At 36.8% G+C, this 20,073-nt stretch overlaps 1 protein-coding gene across 2 annotated transcripts in view; it reads left to right on the forward strand.

Moving 5' to 3' along the window:
- Nucleotides 1-57: 57 nt before the first annotated feature.
- Nucleotides 58-20,073, forward strand: part of KIF4A (kinesin family member 4A) — a 124,022-nt gene continuing 104,006 nt past the window's right edge. Inside the window, exons 1-7 of one of the 2 annotated variants that reach the window (XM_045472699.1) lie at nucleotides 58-80; nucleotides 404-544; nucleotides 662-776; nucleotides 4,639-4,829; nucleotides 6,172-6,264; nucleotides 9,295-9,461; nucleotides 9,700-9,794. In XM_045472699.1, the coding sequence (XP_045328655.1) occupies nucleotides 425-544; nucleotides 662-776; nucleotides 4,639-4,829; nucleotides 6,172-6,264; nucleotides 9,295-9,461; nucleotides 9,700-9,794 (781 nt within the window). In that variant the 5' untranslated portion in view covers nucleotides 58-80; nucleotides 404-424. Of the gene's footprint in view, nucleotides 81-172; nucleotides 545-661; nucleotides 777-4,638; nucleotides 4,830-6,171; nucleotides 6,265-9,294; nucleotides 9,462-9,699; nucleotides 9,795-20,073 lie in introns of those variants that run through there. The other variant, XM_045472697.1, reaches the window with a different exon arrangement.

Raw genomic sequence — 20,073 nt, forward strand, 5'->3', positions numbered from 1 at the left:
AGGGACCGATTTGAAACTTGGCGGTTAAAGCTCCGGCTGAGATAGGGCGGCGGGAGATCGGGGAAGGGACGTTTAGTTTGGTGAGTGAAGGGGGCACACCTTAGCTCAGGATCTGCCTTTCCTGGTACCGTGGCGCTTTGGTTCTTTGTCGTCATCTCCGCCGGGGGCTTTCCTTTTCATTTCAGACTCCACTTCGCTCTCTTCAGAGTGTCGGGCTGACGGGCTGCCCTGTCTGAGGGACAGTGACTTTCCTGAGGCAGCAATCCCCCCTGGGATGGGGAGGCTGCCGCCGCTTTTGCTGAGTTCCGTAACCAATCCATCCCACCCTCCGAGGAGGACCGGAACTCCCACCCCTCCTGACCTACCAAAATTCATCAGCAAGTGTCTTCTTTTCTCCCCTCAGAGACGGTGCTGCGGTAGGATCATGAAGGAAGAGGTGAAGGGAATTCCAGTAAGAGTGGCATTGCGATGTCGCCCTCTGGTCCCCAAAGAGATTAGTGAGGGCTGCCAGATGTGCCTTTCCTTCGTAGCCGGGGAGCCACAGGTGCGTAGGCGAGTCCTGGGCTGGCCTCTGAACAGCTGGGGCCAAATGGCAGTGAGGGGCGTGGTCTTGCCTTTCATTTTTTTTTTTTTCTTACTCCTTGTTCTTTGCCTTCTCTAGGTGGTGGTTGGTACTGACAAATCCTTTACCTACGATTTTGTGTTTGACCCCTCTACTGAACAGGAAGAAGTCTTCAATACAGCAGTAGCACCACTCATAAAAGGCGTATTTAAAGGTGAGGCTATGTAATTCTTCTACTCCTCGAGCGTGTATTATGTCAGGCACTGTGCCTCGGTGCTGCAAATGTAGGAACAAATGAAACATGAGCCCTGCCTTCAAAAAGCCCACAGCCTAGGAACTAACCCAGTGTCATTTGTGAAAGTCTGTACGCTTGAAAGTAGTTTGATACCGTATTTGTTGTAGGTGGTTCTGCTCATCTTTGCCTTGTATATACATTTTTTGTTTGTTTGTCCTGGAACTCCATTAGATTCTAAGTTCTTTTATGGGTGCTGAAGATGATCGGTATGCCAACCTACTTAAGGCCCAGGTACTGCAAAGCCTGTTGAGGGATTCAGAGAAAGATCATATAGCTTCCAGGCCCTGGAGGAGTTCAAAGTCCAGGAGTAGGAGTGGAAGTGGATGACTACATACATAATTTTAAATACATAAAAAATTTTAACCTTTTTGCACTTACCTTTAAGAAAAGACACTTTATTTTATTTTAATATTTATTTACATTTGAATTTTGAGAGAGAGCACAAGTCGGGGAGGGGCAGAGAGAGACACACACACACAGAATCCAAAGCAGGCTCCAGGCTCTGAGCTGTCAGCACAGAGCCTGATGTGGGGCTTGAACTCACCAACTGTGAGATCATGACCTGAGTAGAAGTCGGACGCTTAACTGAGTGAGCCACCCAGGCACTCCTAAGAAAAGACATTTTAAAAGTTAAAAATGCACAATAGACTCAATCCTGCTATAGAAGTAGCACTGTGTTCAAAGTGATATGATAACCTAAAGGATGGCACTAATATTGCCGGGGGATTAGGGGTGAATTTCACAACACAGGGAATCTTTGAGATAGGTCTTGAATGATGAGTAGAATCCTTAGGTGAAGAAGGATATTTTCTAAAGCCCCTGAATACTCTGACCAGTTAATAATCTTTATTAAAGAAGCTAAGGCTTTAGTGTTGTTGAAGACCATAGCAGGGTTCTAAAGAAGGGAGCAATGTCTGAGAGGTGTCTAATTATTGTTATTCTTTTTTTAATGTTTATTTTTGAGAGAGAGAGAGTGAGTAGGGGAGAGGCAGAGAGAGAGAGAGGGATGGAGGATCCGAAGTGGGCTCTGTGCTGACAGCAGCAATCCCATTATGGGGCTCAAACTCAAGAACGGTGAGATCATGACCTGAGCTAAAAGGACACTCAACCGGCCGAGCCACCCAGGCACCCCTAATTATTGTTATTTTAGTACAGAGGTTATTCAGGATTCAAAGCAGAGAGCTACATAGAAGTAGAAGCATGGCACACCAGTCCCTTAAAGATGAAAGGCATGTTTGTACATCACCTAGTCTTACTTTGTATCCAAAGAAAAATACTTTCCAGCAATATCTCTAAGTGAACTTACACCATCTATTTAAAATTCTTTTAAATAGGGATAGGGAACTCACTAACTTGCAATAGGGGGTCCTATTGGTTGGATTTTGGACAATTCTAATTGGGTTAGATTATATTGAGATGAAATTTGCTTCCCTATAATTTCCAGTGATGTTAGTTCATCCCTCTAGGTAAATAGAAGCCTTCTTACAGGCAACAGCTATTCACGTGTTTTTTTTCCCCACTTTTTTAAATGATGTTATGGCTCAGGACACATTGAACACTGTTTTACATTTTTTCAATATTAAATCAGGGGCACCTGAGTGGCTTAGTTGGCTAAGCATTGGACTTTTGATTTCAGCTCAGGTCATGACCTTGTGGCTTGTGAGTTCAAGACCTGCACTGACAGTGCAGAGCCTGCTTGGGATTCTCTGTCTCCCTCCCTCTCTGCCCCTCCCCTGCGTGCTCTCTCTCTCTCTCTCTCTCTCTGTCTCTCTCAAAATAAATTAATAAACTTAAAAATTTTTTTAAAAACATTAAAGCAATAATCTCAAACTTATAGAAATGTTGCAAAAACAGCATAAAGAACTTTTTTTCTTCTATCATTTGAGATGAATTGTTGACCTGATGCACCCTGGATGTGTATGTATATTGGCTACAATCAAGGGCTTCCTCCTACATAACTACAATATAAAGATCAAAATCATGAAATAAGCATTGCTGTATTACTACCATCTAGCCCTCAGACTTCTTTCAAGTTTCACCAATTGTCCCAATAATGTCCTCTAGAGTAAAAGGATCTCATTTAAAAGCACTTATTGTATATAGTTGTACTGCCTCCGTATAGTCTGTTTCATTTTAAAGTTTTTCGAGTCTTTTTTGAAGATCACAAGCCAGTAATTTTGTAAACTGTTTATCAGTTTTGGTGTGTCTGATGTTATGATTAGATTCAGGTTGCATATCTTCAGTAGGAATATCACAGAAGTGGTGCTGTATTCTTTCCTTTGAATCTTATCAAGCAGCACATGATGACTTATTTCGTTACTGCTGATGTTCATTTTGATCATTTGATTACAGTGTTGTCTGCGAGGCTTCTTCACTATAACGTTAAACTTTTTCCTATTTACACATTTGGAAGACAATTATATGATTCTATCTAAGTCTTCTAATTAACCATCCCTCCTTTCCTTTAGTTATTCCAGAAACAATATGGTTCTCAGGCCCTTCATCATCTGGTCATCTTCCTCAGAATGTACCTTCACGGTTTAGTAAGAGCCCTATAGTTCTACTTTTATCTTAACTTGGGAAACTATAAGAATCAAATTATAGTCTTTAGAGGCAATATAAAGTAGGTAGCGATTCTAATATGTATATGTTTGATTAACATTGCTCTCAGTTGCAAAGGCAAAGCCAATATTTTTTCACTCAGCTCAGTGACATCCTCTTCTACTCTGAATTCCCAATACCAGAGAGCCCTGAATATTTTGGAAAAAGTACTGAAACTTGGTTTCCCCAGTTACTACTATATACACATATCTGTGGTATTGTAGATGATTATGGAATGTTATGTTTTTGCCCTGTAGTTGTGCCAGTTGACACTAGCTATTTATTACAGTGGAAATCTTGATTTAACATCTTATGATCTTTCAGAATATCAAGGTCTTCATTTAGACATACAAGTTCTTTTAAAAAGAAAAAAAAAGGCCAAGAACATATATCACATTAAATCATACTTAAATGATGACATGTCTATAAGAAGCCTGATAATATGGTCCAGATGGACTGAGAGTTTAAATAGGGAGTGGATGCTTTCATTGGTTATAAAAAATCTACTTTGTTGCCTTTTCAGATGAAGACTGGTAATCAAAAACATATATGTTGGAATTCCTTCTATTTATGCAACTTCTAAGACTTTCATTTAATTCCCATAATTTAGAATTGCTAGAAGTAGAATTATAAAGCTCTGAATGGCTTTTTGACAGTGACTGGGCCACCTTTATTACCTCATTCATATCTTTAAATGTTTTACTTCTTTGGGGTGCTTGGGTGGCTCAGTCGGTTAAGCGTCCAACTTCGGTTCAGGTCATGATCTCATGGTTCATGAGTTCAGGCCCCACATCAGGCTCTGTGCTGACAGCTAAGAGCCTGGAGCCTGCTTCAGATTCTGTCCCCCTCTTTCTCTGCCCCTCCCCTGCTCGCTTGCTCTCACTCACTCTCTCAAAAATAACATTTAAATAACTAAATAAATGTTTTACTTCCTAGCTTTTAAGGGCCACAAAGAGGGGCACATATTCTGGAGTTGGTTTTTTTTTTTTCTTTGCTTATTTGGACTAATGCAAAATCATGGCACCCATCTAAGTTTTCTGTATGTCTGCTAGTCCTAAGAGACCCTTGTCTTAAGAGAGCAGTCTCAATTTTGTTGCAAATAATTGCTGAAAGAAGTTGAGTATATTGATTGGTTGAAAATATTTAAACACCACTATGTACGTGACTTCTGTTTTGCCAGGATACAATGCAACCGTACTGGCCTATGGGCAAACTGGCTCTGGAAAAACCTATTCAATGGGAGGTGCATACACTGCAGAGCAAGAGAATGAACCAACAGTTGGGGTTATTCCTAGGGTAATACAATTGCTCTTCAAAGAAATTGATAAAAAGAGTGACATCGAATTTACTCTGAAAGTATCATACTTGGAGGTAAATGATTTATCTTTAATTATATAGAATTCAAATGTAACTTGGGTGGAAAAAATAAATCCAAATCATGTTTTTCCTGGCATGACTCAAATTAGTAAATTGCATTTTTAGTAAATTACATTTTAATAAATTGATAGAGAAACTTTACTGGCTCAGTTGGAAATGGCTCCCACCCAGTTCTTTTCTTGTCAGAAGAGTCTGTTTAATCTGATTGTTAGAGGAGTTGGCATTGCCGTATAAAAAGATAATAGGAATTCTTTAATTCCAATTTGGCTTCCACTGCTGATTCCCTGTAGAGTATGCAGAAGAATATCTGATTTCCCTTTATTATTTTGAAGCCTAAGTGATAATGCTTCTAGTTTCAGGAAGAATGTTATAAAAAGTGGGTGAAGTATTGAGCTGTGTGTGTGATAATAGAATGTGTTTATTCAACAGATAGTTATTAAATACCTACTGCGTTACAGGACCTGTTCTAGCTACTTAGGATATATCAATGAACAAAACATTAAAATCCCTACCCTTGTGGGGTTTTCATTCTAGTGAATATCACTATACAAGTAGATGGGCCAGTTATATCTAACCTATGACATCAAACCTATGTTTAAGAAATTTGTGGCTTCTGGGAAACTAGTTGGTTAGTTCCTTAGTAGTGATATCTTTAATAAGCAATAATTAAACTTACATAATTTAAGCATGCAATTATATATTGTATGTGAATACTTCATCCTGGAGTTGAATCTTAATATGTATAGGAGGTGTGGAGTTGGAAGATGGGGAGTTAAACGTCATTAAGATTAGCCTTTTTGGATATCTTGATTAACCCAGTTGTGGTCAAGGTAATCAAATGTAAAAATTACTTAAGAACTTCGTATGTTAAATAGTAGCAACAGCCATAATAGCAAACAAATATGGTGCTTACTATCCGCTAAACACTGTTCTAAGTTCTTAGAGTTCTGGTTGTTGAAATATTGGTTGCCACTTCTCCTGTTTGCTTTTCATTTCCTCCCTCCAATAAGGACCCTTTACTTACATTTTAACAATCAGGAAGGTGATACTGTCATGCCACCATCAAAGAACTGGATTTGGGCACCCATGTAACTTTTCATTGTGTCCAGTATTCCCAAGAAACTGTCTTAAGAGCAGTCTCAATTTTGTTACAACTAATATGTGAATTCATTCTTGTAAGTATCAAATGGTTACATGTAGAATTAAAGTCCTTTATTATAAGAATAAAATGTTGTAAAATATTTTTAATACAGGAAGTTGCAAAGAATTTTAAAAGTCACCCAAGATTACCACTATTAACATCTTGTGTTTGCCACTTTATTTTTAACAATACCAGATTTACAACGAAGAAATCTTGGATCTTCTATGCCCGTCTCGTGAGAAAGCCTCTCAAATAAATATACGGGAAGATCCTAAGGAAGGCATAAAGGTGTGTTTGTCTCTCATTTAATGTTACTGAAAAATGTTGGCCACCACTAATATTTACATCTCTTTTATTTGCCACTGTGGTTTTAAATGACTACTGACATCTCAGTCTTTCGGGTTTTGTGTGATCTTAATTCCCTTTGTTAATCTAGAATTCCTAAATGGGAGCTCTTGTGGGGAAGGAAGTTTTATCATCTTCCTGTTACCTATTTCTCATTTTTATTTAAATTCTTTAATATATTGTGCAGTACTGGTTTCAGGAATAGAATTTTGTGATTCATCATTTACATATAACACCCAGTGCCCTCCTTAATACCTGTCACTCATTTAGCCCAGTCCCCCCATCCCACTCCCCTAATAAAATAAGATAAAAACAGGGAGGGAGGCAAACCATAAGATACTCTTAAATACAGAGAACAAACTGAGGGTTATCTTCCTGTTACCTCTTGAAGGAATGTTAATATCAATCAATTAAATATTTATTATTTACAGAGTTCTAAGACCAGGCTATTTATTTAGTACAGTAACCACTAGCCACAAATGGCTATTTAAACTTAAATGAACTAAAATATAATGAAATTTAAAATTGAGTCCCTTCATCACACCAGCCACATATCAAGTGCCCACTAGCTATATGTGGCTGGTGGCTACTGTAGGACAGCACAGATATAGAACATAACCATGGTCACAGAAAATTTGTTGGGACAGCACTGTAACAGACATTGTGCTAGGCAGTGGGATGATATTTAAAAAGGAAAAAGGGTGAATAATATAAAAAATTTAAAATCCATAAGTACCAAAGGAAGAAGAGATCACTTACATGAGAGGCTTCTGTCATATGGTTTAGATGTGGGATGAGGAGCTGAACAGAAAATTCAAGGCAAGGTTGGGAGTTTAGTATACGGGAGTGGACCAAATCCAGAAGCTAGAATCAAAAACATGCACAGCTTGGATCTAGCTCCAGCTTGAGTATTCAGGGGTGGAGAATCCAAGGCTGGAAGTAGATGAGTCTATATAACTTAGGAAAAATTGGTAAAATAGTATCTTACCCATCTCCTTTTCCTTCCTCTCTTCCCTGCATGGAAAGTTGAAGGTTTAGGATACAGGTACATGAGGAGCAGCTGTGCTTATGATTTTTTTTCCTTCTGGTCATTAGCCAGGTATTAAAGCAAGGCTTGAAAGGTCAGACTTATTTGAAAGCCTGAAAAATTTGGAATATAGGGAGACAATTTGGATAGTGGGGATACAAAACCTGGGCAAAATGTGTGCTATTTCCAGAAAGAATATTGGTACTGAGCCAGGTTTTGGCCCATTTCCAAGATCTTTTATATGCATGCCAAGGCAGGAATTAAATCCCAAGCATTATTTGAGGTAAAATTCTCAAAGAAGTGTGAGTATCTGACTTAAATTAGAGTGGGTAAGAACAAGTTTGTAAACACTCTTCAAATGGGATGGATGGAATATAAGTAGAGAAAAGAAGTAAGGGTATTCTTGTAGCAAGGAGTAGCTTAAGCAGGAAAACAGGAAATATACTCTTGGGGATAATAAGACTACACCGGTCTGTCTGGATTAGAGAATTTGAGTTGAGAATTAATAGATGTGTTAGGACCAGATTATGAAGCCAGGCTAAAGCATCATGTGTTCCATCCCTGTGAACAGTTTATAAATGAGATTGCTATGGCCACTTTTACCAAGATTTTGTCTTATGTGTGTATCTCTCCAGCTATGTTAGCTCCTGAAGTTTAAGAGTGTCTTAAAAATCTCCTTGGGAGCACCTGGGTGGCTCGGTAGGGCAGCAGACTCTTGATTTTGGCTCAGGTCATGATCTTGTGGTTTGCTGTCAGTGCAGAGCCTGCTTGGGATTCTCTCTCTCCCTCTCTCTCTGCCCCTATACCACTCATGTATGCGCATGTGCTCTCTCTTTCTCTCTCTCTCTCAAAATAAATACATACACTTCAAAGAAAAATCTCCTTGGATCCTCATTATTTAGCGCAGAACTTAGTAATTTGGTGACATTTTAGGAAGCAGGATTTTAGGGAGACTGAACAGAAGTAGACTGAAAAGGAGACAGACTAGGAAGACAGATGAGGAAGGCCAGTTGGAGAAACTTTGCCTTATTCTTCACGCATGAAGTAAGATTTGCCTGGACTAGGCAAGTAGATGTGGAAAGGGAAAGGAAGTGATGGATGCAAAAGAAAAATGACTAGGAGCTGGTGATAGATTATACAGGGAGAAATGGGAGGCAAAGAATTGAAGGTGAATCTGAGGTTTTGAGAACAGAGATACTGATAGAAGTGGAGAAGTAGTGGAGAGAATCAGTGTTGGTGGAAGGAAGATGAGTTTGGTTTATAATTCACTGTTTTCAAAGTGTAAGAGGCAGGCAATTTGAAATGAAAGACTAGAAATTAGGGCCACAGATGTAGATTTGGGAGCCATGGAGTAATAAAATAATAGCATATTTGGGCTAGAAGGGACATTATAATCATCTAGGGCGATCTTCAGAGACTCCAAGAGATTTTAATTTGTACAAATTCTCTTGGGTGGATATGTACCAAGCCTAGGACTCTGTTTTCCTGCTATTTCCCCTAGTGAAAATGAAGTATAAAACAGGTCAGAGGTATATGAAGGATCATAGGGTCACATGGAGAAAGTAGTAAAGAGAAATACCGTAACTATTTGTGTTGCCCTTCTTGGGGCCAAAGCTTACCTTCACTTGGGGGTTCTCCAGAAGGCACCTATTCATTGCTTTATCCTAAAATCTAGAGATCTCTTCTAGCTCCAGTATTGTCTGGTACCCTTGTTTTGGAAGTTCCTAGGGGAGATTAGAGATCTTGGTTTGCAGTGATCACAGAGTTGCTAGTCAAACAGTCCTCATTACCACAACTGTTCTATTTATTGAGGTTCTATTGGAACATGAAAGCATTATTTTTTTAAACTACCAATCCCTATATCTCTGATGAAGTATTTAAAGTAGAATCTAAAATAAGTAAATAAAGTTGAATCTTAAGGAAATTTTTTTCTTTCTCTGAATTAGATTGTGGGACTCACCGAGAAGACTGTTTTAGTTGCTCTGGATACCGTTTCCTGTTTGGAACAGGGTAACAACTGTAGGACTGTGGCCTCCACAGCTATGAACTCCCAGTCATCCCGATCTCATGCCATCTTTACAATCTCCATCGAACAAAGAAAGAAAAGCGACAAGTAAGTTACAGTTACAGCTTCAAGAGTCAACATTTTAACTTAGTTCAACTAAAGTTGAGTATTAAGTTGCTTCTTTGGCTGATTGACAATTCCTCGGAGATCAGTACTCTGAGTACTGGTAACCAGTGGAGCCATTTGAGCTGACTTGGAAGAACATGAGAGCCAGCAGGTCAGCTTTGACACTCAGCTGCCTTCAAGCTCACGTACTGTTCTCATTGGTGTCTTCTTGTCATCACAGGAATAGCAGTTTTCGCTCCAAGTTGCATCTTGTAGACCTTGCCGGATCAGAAAGACAGAAGAAAACCAAGGCTGAAGGGGACCGTCTAAAAGAGGGTGAGAGAAATTAAGGCCACAGTTGTAGATGAAAATTTGCAGTACTCTTACTGTGTTGTTGCTGCCTTGACTGAAGTATTTCAGGTCGTATTCTAAAGGTAGCTGCAATTCAAGTTTGAGGCTGATTTCAGAAATAGTGAAACATTATTTCTTTCCCTTACACTCATTTTCTAATGTAGGGATGAGATTTGGATCTGGCCCTGGGTTTGATTTCATCTGGTCCAGGCAAGTTTTAGTTTTTGTTCTGTTTTACCCCCCAGCTACTTATGATTAAAATCAGTATCCTGATTCTGTCATCTGAAGCATTCACTGTCCTTATCAGACACTGTCACTTATAAACCTCATCAGCATGGTTTCCAGATGTTCATTTAAGTTGTTGGATATACACAATGAAGCTCCTAAGGCTGAAAGAACCCCGTGGTGTATGCTATTAGACACATTTGTCTAGCATGATAGTGGCCTGGTAATCTGCATGCTTTGGGAATGATCTTTCAAATGATTATTCTAGGTAACAAAAATTAATCTAGTTAACAAAAATTAACAACCAGCTCCTATTTCTCAATGTTGTACCTAAGGATCTCATAAAAGATTTTGCCAAATGCCTTGCCACAGTTCAGGTATACTATGTCTGCCATATTTCTCATAGCTACCAGTTCAGTAACAGTACAAAAAAGAAATAGGGGCGCCCAGATGGCTCAGTCAGTTGAGCATCTGACTCTTGGTTTCGGCTCAGGTCATGATCTCAGGGTTGTGATATTGAGCCCTGTGTTGGACTCTACACTTAGCTTGGGATTCTCTCTTTTCCTCTGTCCCTCTCCCCACACTCACACGTGCTCTCTAAAAAATTTTCAAAAAAAAAAAAAAGAAATAAGGATTAGCCTAAATTGACTTCGTGAATTCAAGCTGGCTTCTAGCGTTTATTCTTCCGTTCCTAGGTTCTTGCAAGCCATCCCTGTAATATTCTGTCCCATAATAATCTAGAAGACTTACATCAAACTTACTGGTCTGTAATTTATAGAATTAACTTATACTTCTTTTTTTTTTTTTCAAAAATTGAAATTGCATCTGTCCAGTCTTCTGGAATGTCTTTCTCTGTGCTTCCTCAAAGATCATTGACATAGCTTCAGTATTCTTATTTGAAATTACTCTCATTTTTCTTGGTAATAATTCCTCTGGCCCAAGATATTTGAACTCCTGTTAAAGTAGTTCAGTTCTCACTTACTACCCCGTTACTCATATTGGGCTTCAGTTCCCTCTGGGGAACTGAGAATGCAGAAGCAAAAATAGTAATTGAGGAATTTTACCTCTGTCATACATCATTATTATACTGCTGGCACAGGGCAGAGACCTATTTCTTCCTCATTCAGCTTTTTGTTCTGAATGTATTTGAAAGTGCCCTTTTTGTTCTGTGTTTGCACTGTGAGATTTAGCCTTCTTAATACTATTTTTAAAGGTTCTTCTGCCTCTGTCTTTTTTTAGGTTTACAGTTCTGAGTTTTTTTAACAGCTTTATTGAGATCTAATTCACATACCATAAAAATCACTCATGTAAACTGTACATTTCGGTGGATTTTAGTATATTCACAGAGTTGTGCAACCATCACCACAATCTAATTTTAGAACATTATTATCAACCTCAAAAAGAGACTCCATGCCAATTAGCAGTCACTCCCCATTCCCACCCCCTTCTCTAGCCCTAGGCAACCATAACCTGTATTTCGTATAAATATAGTCATAGAATATGTGGTCTTTTGGGAGTGGCTTGCTTCACTTAACATAAGATTTTTAAGGATCATCCATACTTCATTCACTTTTATTGCAGAATCATATTCTGGTGTATGGATATACAACATTTTGTTTGTATCAGTTGCATCCAATTTGGCTATTTTGAATATTGCTCTCTGAGCATCTGTGTATAAGTTTTTGTGTAGACAAATGGGTTTTTTTGGGTTTTTTTGTTTTTGTTTTTTAAAATTTTTTAGAGAGAGAGTGAGAGAGCACGAGTGGGGGAGAGCAGGAGAGGGGGAGAGAAAGGGAGAATCCCAAGCAGGTTCCATGCCAGCATGGAGCCCAACATGGGACTTGATCCCATGACCCTGGGATCATGACCCAAGCCAAAATCAAGAGTCAGACATCCAACTGACCAAACTACCCAAGCGCCCCAGTGTAGACAAATGTTTTAATTTCCGTTTAGGTATATACCAAAGTGTGTAACAGCTGGGTCGTATGGTAACTTTTTAAATTTATTTTTTTTAATTAAAATGTAATTAATATACCATAAAATTCACCCCTTTAAACTGTACAATTCAGTAATTTTTATATATTCACAAAGTTGTGTAACCATCACCACAGTAAGTTTTAGAACATTTTCATCACCCCAAAAAGAAAACCCACACGCATTAGCAGTCATTTCCTATTTTTTCCCAACCTCCCCCCCACTCCCACCCTGCCTGCCTATGATTAATCTGCTTTCTGTCTCTACAGATTTGCCTATTCAGGACATTTCATACACATATGATCATACAATATATGGTCTTTGTGACTGGCTTCTTTGACTTAACAATGTTTTCAAGGCTCATCCATGTTGTGTAACATGTATCACTACTTCATTGCTTTTTATTGCCGAACAATATTCTATTACATGAGTATATTAATACTATTATTAATTATTAATACATATTCATATATATATTTATCCACTGATGGACATTTGGGTTGTTTCCACTTTTGTTTTTTATGAATAATGCTGCGATGAGCATTGATGTACAAGTTCTCAAGTGGGTGTATGTTTTCATTTCTCTTGGGTCTATACCTAAGAGTGGAATTGCTGGATCATGTGATAACTCTGTGTTTAACTTTTTGAAGAACTGCCAGACTGTTTTTCACAGGACCTATACCACTTTAACTTTCTTAGGATTGTTATTTTTAGAAATCTAATTCTAGTTCTAAAAATAGGATTCTAATTCTTTCATATTCTTACTTTTATTATTTTTTTTGTTTTTTATTTTATTTATACTTCTCCCCCCATTCTTTTTAATTTTTTATTTTTGAGAGAGAGAGGATGCAAGTGATCAAGGAACAGAGAGGGAGAGAGACAGAATCCCAGGAGGGGAAGAGAGAGGGAGAGAGAGAGAAGCGGGGCTCACCAGACATGGGGCTCGAGCTCACCAACTGTGAGATCATGACCTCAGCTGAAGTTGGATGCTTAAACGACTAAGCCACCCAGGAGCCCCTATTATTTCTTTAATTGTAGCCATCCTAGTGCGTGTGAAGTGATAACTCATTGTGGTTTTGGTTTGCATTTCCTCAATGGCTAATGATGTTGAGCATTGTTTCATGTGCTTATCAGCAATTTATATATCTTTTTAGAACAATGTTCTTTCGGATTCTTAGCCCATTTTTTAATTGGGTTATTTATCTCTTTATGGTTGAGTTATGTGTGTTCTTTATACTAAGCCCTTATCAGTTTATGAATGCTCTGGATACTAACCCCTTATCAGATACATGCTTTGCAAATGTTTTCTCCCATTCTCTGGGTTATGTTTTCACTTACTGATGGTATCCTTTGAAGCACACAATTTAAAAAACCTTGATGACATCCATTCATCTACTTTTTCTCTTGTGTGTTTGGTGTCATATCTTTAAAAAAATGCCTAATCCAAGGTCACAAAGATTTATGCTTGTTTTCTTCTAGGAGTTTTATGGTTTTAGATGCTGTATTTAAGTCTTTGATCCATTTTGAGTTAATTTTTGTATATGGTGTGAAGTGGCAGTCCAAACTTCAGTCTTTTTGCATGTAGATATTCAATTATCCTGCATCATTTGTTGAAAAGACTATTCTTTCCCATGGAACTGTCTTGGCATCATTGTCAAGAACAACTGGCATCTCAATTCTATTCCATTGATCTGTATGTCTATCCTTATGCCAGTACTATACTATCTTGATTACTGTAACTTTGTAGTAAGTTTTGAAATCAGGAAGTGTGAGTGCTTCAACTTTGTTCTTTTTCAAGATTGTTTTGGCTATTCTGGGTCCCTTGCATTTCCATATGAATGTTAGGATCAGCTTGTCATTTTCTGAAAAGAAGGCAGCTGGGATTTTCATAGGGATTGTGTTGAATCTGTAGATCAATTTAGGAAGTATTGCCATCTTAATATTAAGTCTTTCAATTCACAAACCTCAAATGGCTTTCCATTCATTTAGATCTTCTTAAATATCCTTCAATACTTTTTTTAACTTTCAGAGTATAAGTTTTACACTTGTTAAACTTATTCCTAAATATTTTGTTCTTTTCAATGCTGTTGTAAATGGAATTTCATTTTCAAATTGTTTATTGAGCTTTGTATAGTGATCTTGTATCTGCAACCTTGCTGAATTTGTTAGTTCTAATAGGTCTTTAATGGATTCTTTAGGATTTCTATATACAAGTTCATGTCATCTGTGAACAGAGATAATTTTACTTCTTCCTTGCTGGTCTGGATGCCTTTATTTCCTTTTCTTGCCTCATTGTCCTGGCTAGAACCTCTAGGACAATGTTGGATAGAAGTGGTAAGAATGGATATTGTTGTCTTGTTCCTGATTTTAGGGGAAAAGCACTCAGTCTTTTACTACTGAGTATGACGTTAGCTGTGGGTTTTTCTTTTCTCTTTATAATTTTTTTAATGTTTATTTATTTTTGAGAGAGAGCGAGCACATGCGCGAGCAGGGGAGAGGCAGAGAGAGAGAGGGAGACACAGAATCGGAAACAGGCTCCATGCTCTGAGCTGTCAGCACAGAGCCTGGAGTAGGGCTTGAACCCATGAGCCACAAGATCATAACCTGAGCTGAAGTCGGATGCTTAACTGACTGAGCCACCCAGGCACCCCAGCTGTGGGTTTTTCATAGATGCCCCTACCTGGATGAGGAATTTCTGTCTATATCTAGTTTGTTGAGTGTTTTTATCATGAGTTTGTCAAATGATTTTTCATCATCTATTGGCATGATCATATTATTTTGTTCATTATTCTGTTGATAAGGCTTATTGCATTAAATGATTTTTGGATGTTAAACCAATCTTGTTTTCCTAGAATAAACCTAACTTGTTGCTTTAGTATATTTAGTGACTTTCTTGGACTAATTCTGTAATTCCCAGTAGTATACAGTCACAGAAGGTTAGTGGTTAGTCAATGATTGGTCTCAGATTTCCTTAAATGCCTTGAACTATAACTTTTCCAGCATTTGCCTAGGGCTCTGTATTAGGTGTTGGGGCTTGTCCCTAACACTCAGACTTGTTACAACTCTATCTTAGTCACTTCTTGAACTGGGCCTCAGAGTCAGCCAGGGGTACAAGATAAGGGCTTTTTAGGTATTTCCTGCCATTTTTAGGTCTTTCCTGAGCATGCACATAGCTTTCTAGATCTCCAGAAATATATCCTAGCTTTTTAAAGCCCCCTGTGGACACTTCATTCCCCAGATCTTCCTTTTAAGTTTTCAAGCAGGCTCTTATTTAAAACTGTGGCTATTAAGTTTGGTGTGTATTGTCACCAGATATTTTTCTGTACATAAGTGTGCATATACATGTAGTAATATATTTGTTATATGCCTTTACAGGTTTTAGTATTGCTAAGTTAATTTTGTTTGAATTACACAAGTAATGTATGGATAAATTCCTAGTATAAAAACACAAGCAACGCAGATGAAGAGAAAAGCCCCCCTTGATCTACCTCCCAATCCTAATCTAGGAATAACTACTTTCACCTGCCTGGTTTTTTAATTGGTGTTTCCCTGTTGTTTTTAAAGACAAATGCTATAATACTGCATATATTATTTTTCAACTTCCTTTTGTCTCTTAATAAGATATCTTTGAAATCTCTTTGTATCACTATATAAATCTGCCTCATTTTTAGAACTGCTATATAGAATTCTACAGTGTTCAAAGTCTACCATGTTTATTTAACTATTCCTGTTTTGAATGACATTTAGGTTGTCCAGTTTCTAGCTATTGCTAGAAACTGAGGTATTGACTGATACCTCAGTCGATAGCAATGTATATGATATATACTTGAGAGTATTCTCTAGATTATATACTGGGAAGAGGAATTGCTAGGGTGAAGGACATACACATTTGAGATTTTCAATACTGCTAAATATTGTTCTCCAAAATATCTGTCCCAGTATACATGCTATCTATACTATATGAGAATGTTTCCCTGTACTGTTGACAGTATTCATATCATTGATCTTTTTATTTTTGTCCATCTTGAACATTGCATGTTATTTTTAAAAATTTGTATTTCCCCCAATGACTTGTGAAATTGAACATTTTTTTCATGTTATTGGCCATTTCTCTTTCCATTTCTGTGAATTGCCTGTTCATACCCTTTGATTACTTTTCTTCTTTCAGGTTATATTTCTCTTGTTGACTTTAGAAGTTGTTTATATATTCCAGATATTAATGACTTGTTGCATATATATTACATATAATTTTCTCGGTCTCATTTTTTAACTTTGTAATCTTTTCATTCATGTTTTCCCAATTTTGTTTTCCTAATTTTTTCTTGAGGTAAAATTTATATACAGTAAAATGCACATATTTTAAATGTTCAGTTTGTTGAGTTTTGATAGTTGTGTATGCACTTGTGTAACTATCATTCCCTTGTACCCTTTCCCAGTCAACCCACCCTACCCATTTTCCACCTTAAGCAACCACTTTCTTTCTGACTTCTGTCACCATAGATTAATTTTGCATGTTCTTAGACTTCATATTAGTGGAATCATATCATTTTTATTTGCCTGGCTGCTTTTATTTACCATAATGTGGTTAGTTGTGGGTTTTTTTGGAGATTCGTCCATGTTCTTGCTTTGATTAATGATGTGTTCCTCTGTGTTGCTGAGTAGTATTCCATTATATAATTATACCACTATTTGTCTTTCCATTCTCCTTTAGATGGAAATTTGGGTCATTCCCAGTTGTTAGCTATTATGAATAAGGCTGCCTTGAGCATTCATGTGCAGGTCTTTTTGTTAATATATGTTTTCATTTCTCTTGGGTAAATACCTAGGAGTGGAAGAGGTAGATGTATGCTTAACGGTATAAGAAAATGCCTAATGGTTCTCTAACATAGTTTGTACCATTTCTAACAGTTTGTATCATTTCAGCAACGTATGAGAGTTCCAGTTCATCACAGTCTTAGAAACATTAGCGTGAGTGTCAACTGGCATCTCATCATGGTTCTAATTTGCATTTCAAAGATGACAATGTTGAGCCTCTTTTCATGTACTTACTGTCTATTTATGTATCTTATCTTTTGAAGTGTCCTTCAAGTCTTTTACCCATTTTAACAAATTGAGTTATTCATCGTTTTATTGATGATTTGTGAGAGTTCTTTATATATTTTGGATTCAAATGTCAGATAGTGTATATTACAAATATTCTTTTATAATCTGTGGCTTGTCTGTCTTTTTAATGATATCTTTGAGCAGAAATTTTAATTTTTGTGAAGTGCGGTTTCTCATTTCTTTTCATTAATGCTTAGAAAAGCTCTAAAAGCTTTTAGCACAAAAGCTTGTGTCCTGTCCATGAAATCTTTGCCTGCCCAGAGTCATGAAGATAATCTCCCATGTTTTCTACTTGAAGCTTTATAGTTTTAACTTTTACATTAGTTTTGTAATCTATCTTTAATTAGTTTTTGGTTATAAAGTGAGATAGGGGTTGATCATTCCCCTGACCCCACATGGATATCTGGTTGTTCTAGCATCATTTATTAAAAAGAAGTCCCTTTACCCACTGATTTGACTTGGTATCTTGATATGTTGGGTTGAAGATATGTGTGTAGGTGTATTTCTGGACTCCATTCTGCCCTATTAGTATATCTGCTTATTCTTAAGCCCTTTAATAGATATAGTTTATAGTGTATTTTAATCTCTGGGAGGGCAAGTTTCTCCTTACTGTTCTTTTATGAGAACCAGTTTGATTATTTTCTCTTCCAGATGAGTTTTAGAATCAGGCTGCCAAGTTCTATGAAAAATTCACAAATTTCATAAATTCTGAATTCAATTTATAGATTAACTTGAGGAGAATTGTGCCTACTCCTCCAGCAGCATGATCTCTGCATTTTTATTCAAGTCTTCTTTTATGTCTTTCAGTGAGCTTTTATAGTTTTCTTAATATAATTCTTACACCACCTACCTTGGTAGGCATATTCTGGAGTATTATAGTTTGTGTTGCTATTTTGAATATCCCTTCTTCTATTTTATTTTTTAATCCTGTCTAGGAAAAGTATTAATTTTCAAATTTTGATTCTGTATCTTACCACATTGCTGAATTGCTTTCTTAGTTTCTCATTATTTGGCAGTTGCGTTTCTTGGGTTCCTGGGTAGGTATTCATATTATTTTCAAGTAGACACTTTGGCCTCTTCCTAACGTACTTTATTTCTTATTTCAGTACAAAATTGAATAGTACTAGTGATAGTAGCCATTCTAATTTTTTTATTTTTTTTACTCTAGCTGGGATATTGCCAGGGTTTCACCTTTAATTATCAGTACAGCTCTGGCAGCTATCCTTTGTCAAGTTAAGGAAGTGACTTTTCGTTCCTAGTTTGCTAAGAATTACATATTTTTAAAATAAGAAATGAGTATTGAGTTTATCATTGGGAATTAATGATCATGTAGTTTTTCTTCTTTTAACCTATTGTTAGAATGAATTGTAAAAATAACTTTTCTATCAGTGAATCGTCCCCAATTGAACATGATAAGTTATTCTTCCTGTACATTGCTGGGTTTCATGTACTAATTTTCAATTTAGGGCATTTACATATATGTTCCTATGAGAGAGTAGCCTGTAACTTTTTTTTATATGTGTGCTCCTTTTGTCCAGTTTTGGTTTGAAGGTTTTGCCAACTGTATAAAATTAGTTGGGAAACTTTTGATTTTTTTTCTGTGGTCTGGTACAGTTTAAATAACATGGGAATTATCTTTGAAGTTTTCTTGAATAATTAGATTTTCTCTATCTGGAGCCAATGTTGATAATTTATATTTTCTTAGAAAACTATTCACTTCGTCTAGATTGTCAAATTTATTGGCATAATTTTGCATATGGATTTACTTTATAGTTTTAATCTCTATATCTGTAATTATGTCTCTCCTTTTAGTTCATTTGTTTATGTATTTTCTCTTTTTTTCTATCACATTTGACAAATTTGTTAATTAACTGTCTTTTTTTCTGTTTTTTTTTTTTTGCTCTCTATTAATGACTTCTTCCTCAGTTGTTTTATTTTGTTTGTTATATTTTTTGTATTGCTTCCTGAGTTGAAAGCTTAGTTCTTTTTTTTTCTTTTTTTTTTTAAGCTTTTAGAGAAGTCAGCATGGTATAATGAATACCCCATGTACCTGTCCTACAGTTCCAACAATGGCTAATTTATGACCAGTCTTGTTTCACCTGTATCCTGACTACTTTCTCCCACTGATATTATTTTGAAGCAAATCCCAGATATATTTTTTTATTAATTTCAGTTTGTATCTGAAAAAATAACTTTTAAGAATATAATCACCTAAAAATTAATAATAATTCCTTAATATCATTAAATATCTTGTCAGTGTTCAAATTTCCAATAGTCTCATTAATTCTGTTTATTTGGGGCCACCTGGGTGGCTCAGTTGGTTAAGCATCCAACTCTGGCTCAGGTCGTGATCTCACAGTTCGTGGGTTCAAGCCCTGTGTGGGGCTCTGTGCAGACATGCTCAATGTCTGGAGCCTGCTTCCGATTCTATGTCTTCCTCTCTCTCTGCCCTCCCCTGCTCGCGCTCTCTCTCTGTCTCTCTCGAAAATAAAATAAAACATTAAAAAAAATTCTGTTTATTTGGATCAAGATCTAAGCAAAGTCCACACATTGATCTTACTTGATAGGTTTTTTAAGTCTCTTTTAATCTGTGAGTATCGCCTCCATCTCTCCTTACCCCTCAATTTCCTGGAATATTTATTGAAGAAATCGGGTTGTCTTACAGAATTTCTCATAGTCTGAATTCTGCTGATTGCATCCCATGTAGTTTTAATATGTTTCTCTTTCCTTTATATTTCCTACGAATTGGTAGCTAGATCTAGAGCCTAAGTGACATTCAGGATAGATTTTTTTCTTTTTTTCCTTTTATGTATACCATTTGATTATCTCTCTTTTGGTAGCATAGTTCACTTGTTTTCAATTGTTCTCTAAAAAGATACATTTAAAACTATACATTTTCCTCTAAGTACCACTTGGATATGGTCTTATAATTTTGAGAAATAGTTCTCTATTAATTTCTAAG

The sequence above is a fragment of the Leopardus geoffroyi genome, chromosome X (genome assembly GCF_018350155.1).
Source record: "Leopardus geoffroyi isolate Oge1 chromosome X, O.geoffroyi_Oge1_pat1.0, whole genome shotgun sequence".
Classification (NCBI taxonomy): domain Eukaryota; kingdom Metazoa; phylum Chordata; class Mammalia; order Carnivora; family Felidae; genus Leopardus; species Leopardus geoffroyi.